Source organism: Hemiscyllium ocellatum, chromosome 11, assembly GCF_020745735.1.
Source record: "Hemiscyllium ocellatum isolate sHemOce1 chromosome 11, sHemOce1.pat.X.cur, whole genome shotgun sequence".
NCBI lineage: Eukaryota > Metazoa > Chordata > Chondrichthyes > Orectolobiformes > Hemiscylliidae > Hemiscyllium > Hemiscyllium ocellatum.
In genome coordinates, this window is record NC_083411.1 from 96,336,549 (window position 1) to 96,350,639 (window position 14,091).

The 14,091-nt window shown below is 38.9% G+C and overlaps 1 protein-coding gene across 1 annotated transcript in view; it reads right to left on the minus strand.

The window, feature by feature from the left end:
• The window catches only part of zgc:152774 (uncharacterized protein LOC553526 homolog), a 132,782-nt gene that overhangs the window by 37,062 nt on the left and 81,629 nt on the right, over positions 1-14,091 (minus strand). Inside the window, exon 10 of the mRNA XM_060832740.1 lies at positions 774-881. Within this exon, the coding sequence (XP_060688723.1) occupies positions 774-881 (108 nt within the window). The remainder of the gene's footprint in view (positions 1-773; positions 882-14,091) is intronic.

The following is a 14,091-nucleotide window of genomic DNA, read 5'->3' on the forward strand; positions in this document are numbered from 1 at the left end:
ACAGCCAGTCGCTGGGTCCCGAAAATCTAAAGCCCTCCCTCCTGCACCATATTTCCAGCCACACTTTCATCTGTATTCTCTCCCTAATGGCAATGTGGGTCTACGACCTGGACATGGACCTCCATGGTTCAAGAATGCAGCTCAGCATCACCTTCTCAAGGGCAACAAAGGCTGGGCAAAAAATGCTGACCACATAACAACACCCATGACCCAAGTTTTGTCTTCCCAAATGATTAATAGCAGGAACTCATAAAGTAAATAACAAAGTTAGTTAGTTCTACTGTTTAATTACTAAAATGCTAGCTAGAAATGTCAAATTTTACCATATCCTTAATTTGTTTTCCTGCTGGTCTGTGGTCAGCTTCAAACTGATCGATCTTAAAAACACTTTTCAGAACTGAGCTTGTCCTGAGCTGAGACTACACATTTTTTGATGCACTTCATAGGCCAACAGTCTATGAAATCACTTGAATAGAAAATCTCAGCCAGAAAACCATGAAAGAAAATCTAGTTTGGATTATATGATCTCCTTGTAGTACAGGCAGTCCCTGGATTGTGAATGAGTTCTATTTCTAAGTCTGTTCACAAGTCAATTTGTACACAAGTTGGAATGCAATCCAGGACAACATAAAGGAACAATGTGAAGGAAATATTCGCAGACTGGGTCTTTGACAATATTGTTATTTGTATGAGTTGGGGTGGTTAGGAATCACACAGGATTGGATGGCACACTGGTAGGGTTCAAAACAGAAGTGCAGCTAGTAAAGTCTCACCGTGGTTCTTCTACCATGTCTGTACTATCTGCTTCCTCCTGGCTTTTCTTAGTTTTCTTTTCCTTCCAGTAATCATTCAGTTTCTGCCCCAATGCTTGCATTGTCAATCTGAAACACAATCAACTTCAGCTTTTAGGATGCAATACAATTAAAACAAGCATTATTTAACTATTGATGTTCTTCATCAATGTTCCCTCTAAGTTGTCTGTGCTCCAAGGATTAGTACACTGCAATCTGCATGCCGATGCCATTCACAGTGTTTCTGGAAGTTGCTCATGTGAACAGACCACAGAGATCCACATAGAACAAAAAAAAGTGTGAATGCTGTTCTCAATCCCAGTTTGAATTTTATGATTTTCTGAATAAGAAACAAGGTTAAGAGTTAAGATCCATGTCAAAGGACTCGATCAGCATCCTTTTCACAGGCTGTAAAAGTTCTGTTTGCTTTGAAAATTGCCACTCTTGCATTTGATGAGTGCAAGATAAAAAACTTTGACATGTGACTCTTTTCAATGATCCTGAATTCTGTATTCCCATGTGACTAAATCAGAATATTGAAAATTAAATGACACAAAGAAGTTACTTCTAGTGTTCAATTACTAGAATGCTAGTTAGAAATCACAAATCCTACTACATTTTAATTATTTTCCTGTTGATCTATGATTAGCTTCGAATAGTCCTCAAAAACCTTTCAGAACTGAGAAACAACAATAAATGACAAAGCCACAGTGGAGGGCATTGCAAGGTTGAAATTTATGAAATGCAAAACAAAACACAACACAAAATGATAAAGAGACACAGAATGGAAGATGCATATAAACCAGAAAGAACCATAAACATGAATTGTGAAAGCTTCAATAGCTATCTACAAAAAGGAAAGGATTAGCAAAGACAAGTTTCATTCTTTTGTAGGCAGTGAGTAGAGAATATATGATGCAAAATAGAAAAAATGGTAGAGAAGCTAAATACTACTTAAGTTGGCTTCACAGAGGAAGATACCAAAAATCTTCCTGAAATAGCTAAGATCCAAGTATTCAGTGGCAGTGAGGAACTGAAAGAATTTAGTCATGATAAAAATATAGTATTGGAAAAATTACAGGACTGCAAGTTGTCACACCGTGTGGCATGATAATATTCACACAAGAGTGCTGAAAGAGAAAGCTACAGAGATATGGATGCACAGTTGATCATCTTTCAAAATTCTACCAATTCAGCAATGGTACCTGCGAAATGGAAAGTTGCAAATATAACATCACTGGTCAGGAAAGGAGGGAAAAAGAAAACAGGGATCTACAAATCTGGCTGATGTCAGTAGTAGAGAAAATTGTTGTGGTTCTGCTCGCCGAGCTGGAAGTTTTTGCTGCAAACGTTTCGTTCCCTGGCTAGGGAACATCATCAGTGCTGTTGGAGCCTCGTGTGAAGCGCTGCTTTGATGTTTCTTCCGGTATTTATAGTGGTTTGTTCTTGCCGCTTCCGGTGTCAGTTTCAGCTGCAGTGATTTGTATGTGGGGTCCAGGTCGATGTGTCTGTTGATGGAGTTTGGGGATGAATGCCATGCTTCTAGGAATTCTCTGGCTGTTCTCTGTCTGGCTTGTCCTATGATAGTGGTGTTTTCCCAGTCAAATTCATGTTGCTGGTTGTCTGAGTGTATGGCTACTAGAGATAGCTGGTCGTGTCGTTTTGTGGCTAGCTGATGTTCATGGATGCGGATTGTTAGCTGTCTTCCTGTTTGTCCTATATAGTGTTTTGTGCAGTCCTTGCATGGTATTTTGTAAACTACGTTAGTTTGGCTCATGCTGGGTATTGGGTCCTTTGTTCTAGTGAGTTGTTGTCTGAGCGTGGATGTTGGCTTGTGTGCTGTTATGAGTCCTAAGGGTCGCAGTAGTCTGGCTGTCAGTTCTGAGACGCTCCTGACGTATGGTAGAGTCCAAAAGGACTAGCCACTCTACCATACGTCAGGAGCGTCTCAGAACTGACAGCCAGACTACTGCGACCTTTAGGACTCATAACAGCACACAAGCCAACATCCACTCTCAGACAACAACTCACTAGAATAAAGGACCCAATATCCAGCATGAGCCAAACTAACGTAGTTTACAAAATACCATGCAAGGACTGCACAAAACACTATATAGGACAAACAGGAAGACAGCTAACAATCCGCATCCATGAACATCAGCTAGCCACAAAACGACACGACCAGCTATCTCTAGTAGCCATACACTCAGACAACCAGCAACATGAATTTGACTGGGAAAACACCACTATCATAGGACAAGCCAGACAGAGAACAGCCAGAGAATTCCTAGAAGCATGGCATTCATCCCCAAACTCCATCAACAGACACATTGACCTGGACACCATATACAAACCACTACAGCTGAAACTGACACCCGGAAACGGCAAGAACATCCATCAACAGACACATCGACCTGGACCCCACATACAAATCACTGCAGCTGAAACTGACACCCGGAAGCGGCAAGAACAAACCACTATAAATACCGGAAGAAACATCAAAGCAGCGCTTCACACGAGGCTCCAACAGCACTGATGATGTTCCCTAGCCAGGGAACGAAACGTTTGCAGCAAAAACTTCCAGCTCGGCGAGCAGAACCACAACAACGGATACCCGAGCTACAAATCTTCAATCAGATTTTAAGTAGAGAAAATGTCAGGATGCATGTATATATGAATATGATGCAAGGAACTGGATTGGTAGATGAATGAATAGGAAGGGATTTCGAGGGATATGGGCCAAATGCTGGCAAATGGAATTAGATTAATTTAGGCTATCTGGTCAGCATGGATGAGTTGGACCAAAGGGTCTGTTTCCATGCTGTACATCTCTATGATTCTATTAGTGAGACCTAAGCATTAATCCTTATGATAGCCTACTGGTCACAGCCTACCTACCTTAATCCATACTAGTAAATTTAATTTTGTCTCATACCCTCTTGTGCAGAAATCTATTAAAAACCTCCTGAAAAAAACAAATAAACCATGTCCACTGGTTCTCCATTTCAAACCTGGTATACCCTTCATGAATCCATGTTGCCTCTGCCCAATGGTATTATTATTTTCAAAATGTTCTGTAGTTACATAGAGCCTTAGAGATGTACGACGCAGAAATAGACTCTTCAGTCCACCTCATCCAAGCTGATCAGATATCGTAAATTAATCTAGTCCAATTTTCCCACATTTGTCCCATATCCCCCTAGAGGGCGGTATGGTGGCACAGTGGTTAGCACTGCTGCCTCACAGCGCCTGAGACCCGGGTTCAATTCCCGACTCAGGCGACTGACTGTGTGGAGTTTGCATGTTCTCCCCGTGTCTGCAGTCCAAAGATGTGCGGGTCAGGTGAATTGGCCATGCTAAATTGCCCGTAGTGTTAGGTAAGGGTTAAATGTAGGGGTATGAGTGGGTTGCACTTCGGCGGGTCGGTGTGGACTTGTTGGGCCGAAGGGCCTGTTTCCACACTGTAAGTAATCTAATCTAATCCCTTCCGATTTATTTATTCACGCAGATGCCTTTTAAATGCTGTAATTATACCAGCCTCCACCACTTCCTCTGGCAGTTCATTCCATACACACATCACCCTTTGTGTGAAAAAGGTACCCTTTAGGTCCCTTTTAAATCTTTCCTCTCTCACCTTAAACTGGTGGTGAACTCCTCTTTCTGAGAAAAATACCTTGTCTATTCACTCCATCCATGCTCCTCATTACTTTATAAACTTCTATAAGTTCACCGCTCAGTCTATTATGCTCCAGCAAAAATAGCCCCAACTTATTTGTTCACAATCTATATATTTCAATAATTTGGATGTGAGAACCAATTGTAATATTTCCACGTTTGTGGTAGGAATGAGAGTTGAGGAGGATACAATGAGCTTCAAGGGAATTTAGGCAGGCTGAGTGAGTGGAAAAGAGTGTGGTAGATGGAATATAATGTAGGTTGCAGGTTATCTTTTTTTTTCGGAGAAACTGAAGTGCAGAATATGTCTTAAATGGTGAAATTGGCAAATTCTGATATCCAAAGAATCCTTAGGTGCCCTAATTCATAAGTCATTGAAATTTAGTATGCAGGTCCAGTAAGGAATTCAAAATACACACAATACATTAGCCTTCTCGCAAGAGGGTTTAAATATAGGAGCGAAGGATTCTTTATTAAACAACATAGAACACGAGTGAGACTGAATTGGAAGTATTGGGTGCAGTTCTGGTCCTATTTCCTAAGAAGCCATATTCTTGCATTACATCAAATACAGTTCACTAGATTGATCCCAAAGATGGTGGGATTCTCCTATGACAAGTGGAGACTGTATTCTCTGGAGTTCAGCTGAGGACATTGGTTAAAAAGTACCCAACCAGCCCTCACCCCCATCACCAAAGATAACACGACTTACCCGGCAATTGCCTCATGCAGTATGTAACCCAAATGAATTACGCACTTATGTGTGACTAAACAATCTCAAAGAAAACTTTATACAAACAGAAATGATTGTTCCAGGTAGTATGAAATATTAATTGTAATCAAACTGGGGTGCTACAAATTGACAAGGTAACTTCTGGACACCTACCAGGAACAATTTATGAATAACATAAGAATAGAAATACAGTGCTTCCAGTTCTGAATAATTCCGCACTATTTCCACATTATTATTTCCATACTAGACAGTTAAGTCATTGAATATTAGGGACAACTGAATTCATAATTTAAAGGAAATTATTTAACAATGTGCCCTTGTGACTTTTAGTTCTTTTAAATAAAAACTTGTGAATAAAAATTTATTTAAGAAGCACTAACACAATACAGCAAGGTATTTGTGATAACCACACAAGTATTTTACATAATTAGTAAATGTTGCAGTTATTCTTGTGTGATACTGGCACAGCCGTTGATTATATTCCAGGTTACCTGTGGACATATCAAACCTGTTTTGCCAACATTTCTTTTTTTTAAAAAAGGGACTTCTACAGTCAAAACAAATTACTGTGGATATAAATACAGTGGCTGCTTGGAGAGAGAGAGAGAGAGACACACACACAGAGACCCTGAAAAGTTACACTTGACCCAGTGTCAAGGAAGCTACAAAGAGATGAACTTAAATGGGGAAAAATGCACTACAAACAATCATATTCTCCTGGCATTCATCTCAGAATTGGAACAAGATGGCAGAAAACACAGCTGTTTGGGCAAGAAACAAGTTGTTTGTCTTCCCCTTTAAAAAACACACAAGAAAAGTGCTTAGAAACTATATCAAACCTGGTCTGTGTGCGCTAGAGAAAGAAGGTATTTGCTAATGAACTGAAGTACTGATGTATACCAGAGGATTGAGGTATTGATGTGTATTAGCTCCAGTTAGAATGTTAGAGTGCTGTAAAAGTCACTGTTGATGAGTTACTTTCTAGTCACATCTGCATTTCAGGTAAAAGACTTTCTTGCTGTGAGTGTTGCTAGCCAGTCATGTTGAAAGGAAACAGAACAAAATAAGTTCACAATTAATGTGCAATGCCAAGAATCTCAGATTCAACTACACAACTAGTCAATTATCAATGTTTCACAATTGCTCTTCAAAAATGACCCATAGAGATTGATTTATACATCCTTTAACATTATTTGGACTAATTTCTTACTTTAAATCTGTGTGTCTGTTATTAATTTGCATCAACTTTCATAATTAATTTATTAATTATTTTCTTATCTTAAGAAAGCCTGATTAAATTAGATCTTTATAAAACATAAATTTATTTAGACTGGGAATAGGTATCCGCAAAGAAGGAGATCTTTTGTAAATTAACCTTCTTGCAATGAAATGTGGGCCAGGTGAATAAAGAAGGGGAGCCAGTGTGCCACCAGTTAACACTTTGGGGTATCTCATCTAACTTCTCCTGTTCTACATTTCGCCTGATCCCAATAATACAAAGTTTATTCATAAAATGATCACAAGGATTTGCTCAGTGTCTAAGATATGTTCAAGGTTAAGTTGGCAGTTGTTTGAAGTGTTTGGTAAATTTCTCGATTGGCACAATAAAGCAACACTTGAGGGCACCAAGTACAGGATATCCCCTATTGCTAAAGTCCCTGACCAACAAGCACACCAACAATTCACATTCCTGTTTTTCAAACTCAAGACTTTAAGATCTTTTTTGAGCCATGTCATTTGATATAAATTGACAAAGGTCATCACTAGAACCATTTGGACAAATGTGAAAGATTATTCAATACACAAATAATAACACAAACCTTCTGACATCATTCCAGAACAAAATAAAGGAAAAGAGATAAAAACGCATGTTTTAAATCTTATCAGAACTCCAATGATACAATCTTTGTTCAATTGTTTTGCTCACTTCTTTTGATTTTCTTTGACAAATTCTTCAAAAATATTTGACGCTTTTTTTATCCAATATCTCAAAGCTACTTTTTCTTTGCTTTCTCCTCCAAAGTGGACTCAGTGGTTAGCATTGCTGCCTCACAACAGCAGGGACACGGGTTCATTCCAGCCTTGGGTGACTGTCTGTACGGAGTTTGTACATTCTCCCCTTGTCAGTGTGGATTTCATCTGGATCCTCCAGTTTCCTCCCACAGTCCAAAGATGTGCAGGTTAGGTGGATTAGCCATGGAAAATGCAGAGTTACAGGGATGGGGGCAGGTCTGGGTGGGATGCTCTTCAGACTTGATGCTGTCAACTTGATGGGCAGAATGGCCTACTTCCACACTGTAGGGATTCTATGATTCTCCCTTCATGAAGATAGCTACTCATGGCAACATAAACTTTGCTCATTTATCTTATGCAAACCTAGATAATGAGTGTCAGGTGGCTACTTAACAAGGATATAACAAATTAAGTCCAACGCTTATTTCATGTGACATTTACATTTACATACATGCACTTTCCAGTAGAAGTCATTTGAAGTTGCTCTGTAGCAGAAGCTATTTTAAAAATCAACTATTTTGACAACTTCCTTGGATTAAACAACACAATTATTGTATTACCTTTTCAGGTGACACTGTAGTTATATTTAAGTGAATGAACTTATGATGTTTCTACAACTACCTTATAGTCAAATAGTTTGCAATGTTTCAACTGTGAAGATCAACTTTCTTGTATAACAAGAACCTTACAACATAACCTTAACAATATTTTCATATGCAGTTTACTTAACCTCAAGAAAACTGACAGTTCCAGCAGATTATGTCCTTTTTTACCCCTATGTTTAGCTTTGTACCCACAAGCCAACAAATCCTTTTACACATTACATGTTCCACATTAATAATCTTTACATTAATCACTAACCTTTACATTGAGTGATTGTAACAAAAGACTCCATCTTAATAGTCGCATTTTCCTAGTTTTAAAATTTTCAGTGAAGATATTGGGCAGTCAATGGCCTATTGGTATTATCGCAAGATTGTTAATCCAGGGACCCAGATAACGTTCTCATAGAATTAATCATAGAATCCCTACAGTGTGGAAACAGGCTATTCAGCTCAACAAGTCCACACTGACCCTCCAAAGAGTAACCCACCCAGATCTATTCCCCTATTCGTTTACTCTACATTTGGCCCCTGACTAATGCACCTAACCTATACATCCCTGAACACTAATGGCGATTTAGCATGGCCAATTCTCCTAACCTGCACATCTTTGGACTGTGGGAGGAAACCAGAGCACCCGAAGGGAAGAATGTGCAAACTCCATCTAATCAGACCATGTAAAGACCATGCTCCAAAGAGACACAGGCAGAGAGCTATCTGAAGGGCCTGCCTGCTTGTCCTTTTTGATTTTTATTTTACTTACTCTTTCAATCTCAGAGTTGCTTCAGTTGCACCCATCTCTCCCTGAGAGGCTAACTAGACTCTCAAGTTGCAGGTCTATGATTGGACCAGCAACTTGGGAACACAGCCTGTTCTCCTTAATTTCTGGAAAAGTTGATAGTGACAATGAGGAGCCAACTGGTGAACAAGTCCCACTTCTGGCAAGCATGCTCTCAGCACCTCCATTTTATTGCCAGAATTCTAAAGCCAGCAGTAACATCATACAATCACACAATTGTTATGCTGCAAAAGGAAACTATGTGGCCTATTGTATCTGCAAAGACCCTGAGCATTTTGGCTGACTGAAAATCTGTCTTTTCCTTGTAATCCTGCACACTATTTAAATAGGAACAGTCATCAAATGCCCTCTTCAACAGTTCAACTGAAGCTGTCTGTACACAGTTCCAGGCAGTGCATTGCAGAACCGAACCAACTGCTGAGTGAAAGAATTTTTTTTCTCTCACCTCGCATTTGCTTCTTTTGCAAAACACTTTAATCTGTACCCTCTGTCTCTTGATTCCCTTACAAGTAGAAACAGTTTCTCCCTTGCTATTCTCATCAGACCTCTCATGATTTTGAAAACATCTATCAAATCGCTTTTCAGCCTTCTTCTCTTCAAGGAAAACAGTCTTGACTTTTCCAATCAATCCTCTTAGCTGAATTTTCTCATCCCTGAACCATTCTTGTAAACCCCTTTTGCATTTTCTCCAGTTAAATAAAATAATTAAATAAAAGCTTGCCGTTCGTGTACAAGTTGCTCCATTTGTTATACAGGATTAGTTTCAAGAGCAAGAGCAACTGCACAGCACAGTCTGTAATAGAGTTAGACCGCTTGATGTAGTTCAAAATTTGCATTAGTGTGACTGAATTCCCCAAATATGACAGCCTAGCAGTATTATCAGAATATAATGTGTAAAGGATTAATGATCAAATATGTAAATAGCAAACCAAATCAGTAGTGATGTGAGATCACATCACAGACTCTGGAAAGAGATGCTATTGTGTATACATTGTCCTTAGTTTAAGCATGTGAATAGGTCATAGAATGGTGAATTAAAAAGTAGTTTTGCAAAGACCACAGACACAAGCATCCTCTCTTATGCTATGTCCAGCTCCCAGCAACTTTCAGTACCAACCACCATAATAATAAATTAAGAGTAAGCTGCCACTGTAGAGATATCGAATAAATGTTCTCAGGTTAGCACATACTTTTACAAATTAAACCTCAAATCCCTTTATAAACTCCGCCGACGCACACAGACAGGAAAAACATTGTTGAAAAGACCTTTGACATCAGTAATTGGTCACTCGTCCACAGACCAATCTGTTATTTGGTCTCAACCAAAGCTCCATCTAAACACAGTCCTTTGGTTCTAGTTTGTTGCAAACCAAACTCCAATTATTGCTTTAACAAGCAGGTGTGTAAACGATGTTCACGAGCATCAGGTTATCTGCTTTCAAAACATGCAGCAATTCTCCCGCCAAACTTATCTTTTTTTAAAGCAGCTCTTATTCCATTTCAGTCAAGATTAAAGTGGTGCTGGAAAAGCACAACAGGTCAGGAGCAACCGAGGAGCAGGAAAATCGACGTTTCGGGCAGAAGCCCTTCATCAGGAATGATGAAGGGTTCCTGATGAAGGGCTTCTGCCTGAAACGTCGATTTTCCTGCTCCTCGGATGCTGCCTGACCTACTGTGCTTTTCCAGCACCACTCTATTCTTGACTCTGATCACCAGCATTTACAGTCCTCACTCTTGCCTTATTCCATTTCAGTCCGTAATTAAAAATACAAAAAAAACATATTCTTTACATGACTTTACTCTTATAAAAAGGAAAGACCATTTAAAAAAAATGCAGTTCATAAATAACACGTGATAAACAAACAACATAACACAAGACTTAACGCCATTCATTCTTCCTCTTCCTTATAAAATACTGTATTAGCACTTCTTAAACCTTTAACTTATTCCAAAATTTTACACTTAAGACAATGCGTCAGCAAATAAATTATCCTCTCCAGCAATGTGAATAATCTTTACATTGAGAGGTTGCAGCAAAGGACTCTATTTGAATAGGTTCACTCCTAAGTTTTAAACTTTTCAGTCAAGACTAGTGGATTATGATCAGTGTAAATTTGTGTTTCCTTGTTACCATATTAGACATAGACTTCAAAATGTTGAAATGTCAACAACAATCTCAAAAGTTTCTTTTTTCAATGTAGACTACTTATGACACTGGCCTCTGTATCGCTGACTCATTAGCTTGTACCAAGACAGCTCTTACTAATAAGTCACTAGCATCTACTACCATTTGAAATGCTTAGAAAAATCACAGGCAGCCAACCCGGTTCATTTGCCAAGATTGCTTTCCGCTTTTCAAAGCTGCTTGGCTTTCTACTGACCATCCACTTTTGCTTGTTACTTCAACAAATTTGTGATTAAAGATTCAGCTATTGGTGAATATCTGGTGAAGTCCACATGTGTCTAAAACTTCATGAATTCTCGTTAGTTTTAGGAACAAGTTATTCTATTAAAGCCTTCACTTTTGCTGTCCTGAGTAACACTTGTCATTGTCCCACAATATGACCTAAATTAGTTACTCTTGCTTTCCAGAATTCACTCTTGATTAACTTTATTATTCAGCCAGCTGACTGTAATTGTTTAAACAAGTCTTCCACCTGTTTTGCATGCACTTCCTCTGTGTTATCATAGATCAGAACATCACCTAAATATACCAGGCAGTAATGAACCTCGGCTAGGACTTCACTGAGTAGTCTCTGGAATGTAGCTTGGGTGGTCTTTACCCAAATGGCATCATTTGACATTGGTACAATTCATTTCATGTGACAATGAATATTTATTTTGCCCTTCATATTAGTGGCACTTGCTAATACCCCATCTATAGATCAATCCTAGAAAGGAATGAGGCACTGCCAACCCAATCAATGCAGTCTTCCAAGAGTGGAATTGGGCATGAATCTGTCCTTGTGACCACATTCACCTTTCTATAATTATTGCGAGGTATAGTTGATCCCTCTGGTTTAGGAATGAACATGATTGATAAACTGCAGATACGTTGACTAGGTTTAACCACCTGGTTCTCTAGCATGTACTGAATTTCCATTTCCACCTAAGCTTGTTTTTCTGGGCTCAACCAATAAGGATGTGATTTTATCAATCCTGGCTCTCCCATGTCCACATTATGTCTAGTTAATTTAATACATCCAGTTGTATCTGTGCAGATAACCTCATACATTCTCAGTAGTTTTACCAGATCCTCCCATTGTCATTGTTCTAAATATGGTAACACAATGTATAACTGGCTCAATATTTGTGTTAGCTAGCTGAATTGTAAGAGCTTTGCTTTGAGAACTGTTTACCTCTTCATCGACCTTACTTTTATTATCTCTATCATTACTCTTACCACCTGACGCACTTGTTCCTCCTTATCATCTCCACTACAATGATACTGTTTCAGCACGTTCAAGAGTCATTTTTAGATAAGTCATTTTACTAACTCTCGTAACTATATGGGCCACTTAGGTTTGCTTACAGAGATTGACCTTACAACTTAGAGATCGGAGGTAAATACTGCTGTTAGTACCGAAAAAGTACATAGGATAGATACCATTAGTTAATAAACAAACTACATGCACAGGATTATGAGGAGATGTTCAATTCCTCACCAAAACTCAGTTCTGAATACAATAATATGCTGGAACTCCTTCAGCCTCAGCTGTCTATGTTAACCTGCTTAAATCTGGATCTGAATCCAGAGCCTCAATTAATGAAGACATGCCAATCACTTATTTTGAACTCTCCATATTCTAAAATTGACATCTGCTTGTGGTATTCCTGTGACCTCTGGTGACAGATTTTGTTCAGCCATTGCTCTGGTCACCAAACAAAATGGAAAATACCTGGATCTCATAGTGTCATGGAGATGTACAGCATGGAAACAGACCCTTCGGTCCAACCCGTCCATGCCAACCAGATATCCCAACCCAATCTAGTCCCACATGCTAGCACCCAGCCCATATCCCTCCAAACCCTTCCTATTCATATACCCATCCAAATGCCTCTTAAATGTTGCAACTGTACCAGCCTCCACCACTTCCTCTGGCAGCTCATTCCATACCCGTACTATCCTCTGTGTGAAAAAGTTGGATCTGTTCCTGCAATTGTTCCATCCCTTTAGCTTCAACTGGACTTTCTGTGAATATGTAACTTTCACTCCTGTCTAATGATTCCCCAGAAGTAAATCAACTCCATTTCCATGTAATTTTTATAACTATCTCAATGAACCCAGACTTCAAATCACATTCCAATTGGAACTTGTAAAATATACTCTCCACCTATCCCATTTACCAACTCTTCGGATTGTTATTTAAATGTCTGGAGGGAAAACTAAATCCTTGTCCTGCAAGAGAGTTTGAGTAGTCCCTGTATCCATAGTATAGTTATGGGCTTCTCTGCATCTTCTGAAGAAAGAGGAGTTTTCTTCCCTTTAGGTAAAAACCCTTCATATCTTTCATTTATTCTTTGTACTTCTTCTGTACTAACAGCAATATTTACCTCCGATCTCTTAGTTATGGTTAAAGCTTTAATCTGATCAGTGGCCTTTTTCTTCTCAGTTTCCTTATTGGCTTCATTGTTAGGAACTCCAAAAGTCTCGTGAGTTTCCCTTTCAACTTCCAGCACTCTGAACAAATGTGTCCCACCTTGTTACCTTTAGTCTGCAACATTCCAAGAGATCTGTGTTTCTCCAAACCTAACCTCAAATGTAATGCTCTGAGGTGGTGGTCATCATATTTTAAGTTGTCTAGACATCTTCCCAAGTTCTAAATTCCCTCCCTACACCTCTCCATCATTTTATCTTGGTTTTCCCCTTAAAGGCACTTCTTAAAACATACATCTTTGAAGAAGTTTTTTATTATCTGATACCATGTTCTCTTGAGCTGCTCTTTTTTACACTAAAGGTATTATAAAAGTTATTGTTGTATTGGTAACAGAATAGTCCAGTACAGTAGACAGTATAGATATGACAATACAGGGTCAACAGAATTATCGGTATACTGTAACCATAAAAGGTATTCGTTAAAATGGGCCAATGGGCACAAATTGAAGTTAGTTAAGTCCTTTGTCAACAACCCTCATCAATTCCTTCAAGTCCCTCCAAGAAATGGTAAACCTTAGAGCTGGTCAACAGGCTGTGGATAAATCAGTATTCTCATGTTTCCAGTCACATAACAATAGCTTACTGCAACCAATTAGGATAAAATTATTTGTAAATTACAGCAAATATTCATTCTTGTCTATGTTACGCTCGAATATTCTTCCATCCGTCTCTGGACTCGTAATCCAGAAGTCCAGGCTAATGCTCTGAGGCAAGGATTCAAATTCTTTCATGACAGCTGGTGGAATTTAAATTCAATTAATATAATTGGAATGTACAAAATAAGTTAGTCTCAGTAATGATAACTATGCTATCACTGAACC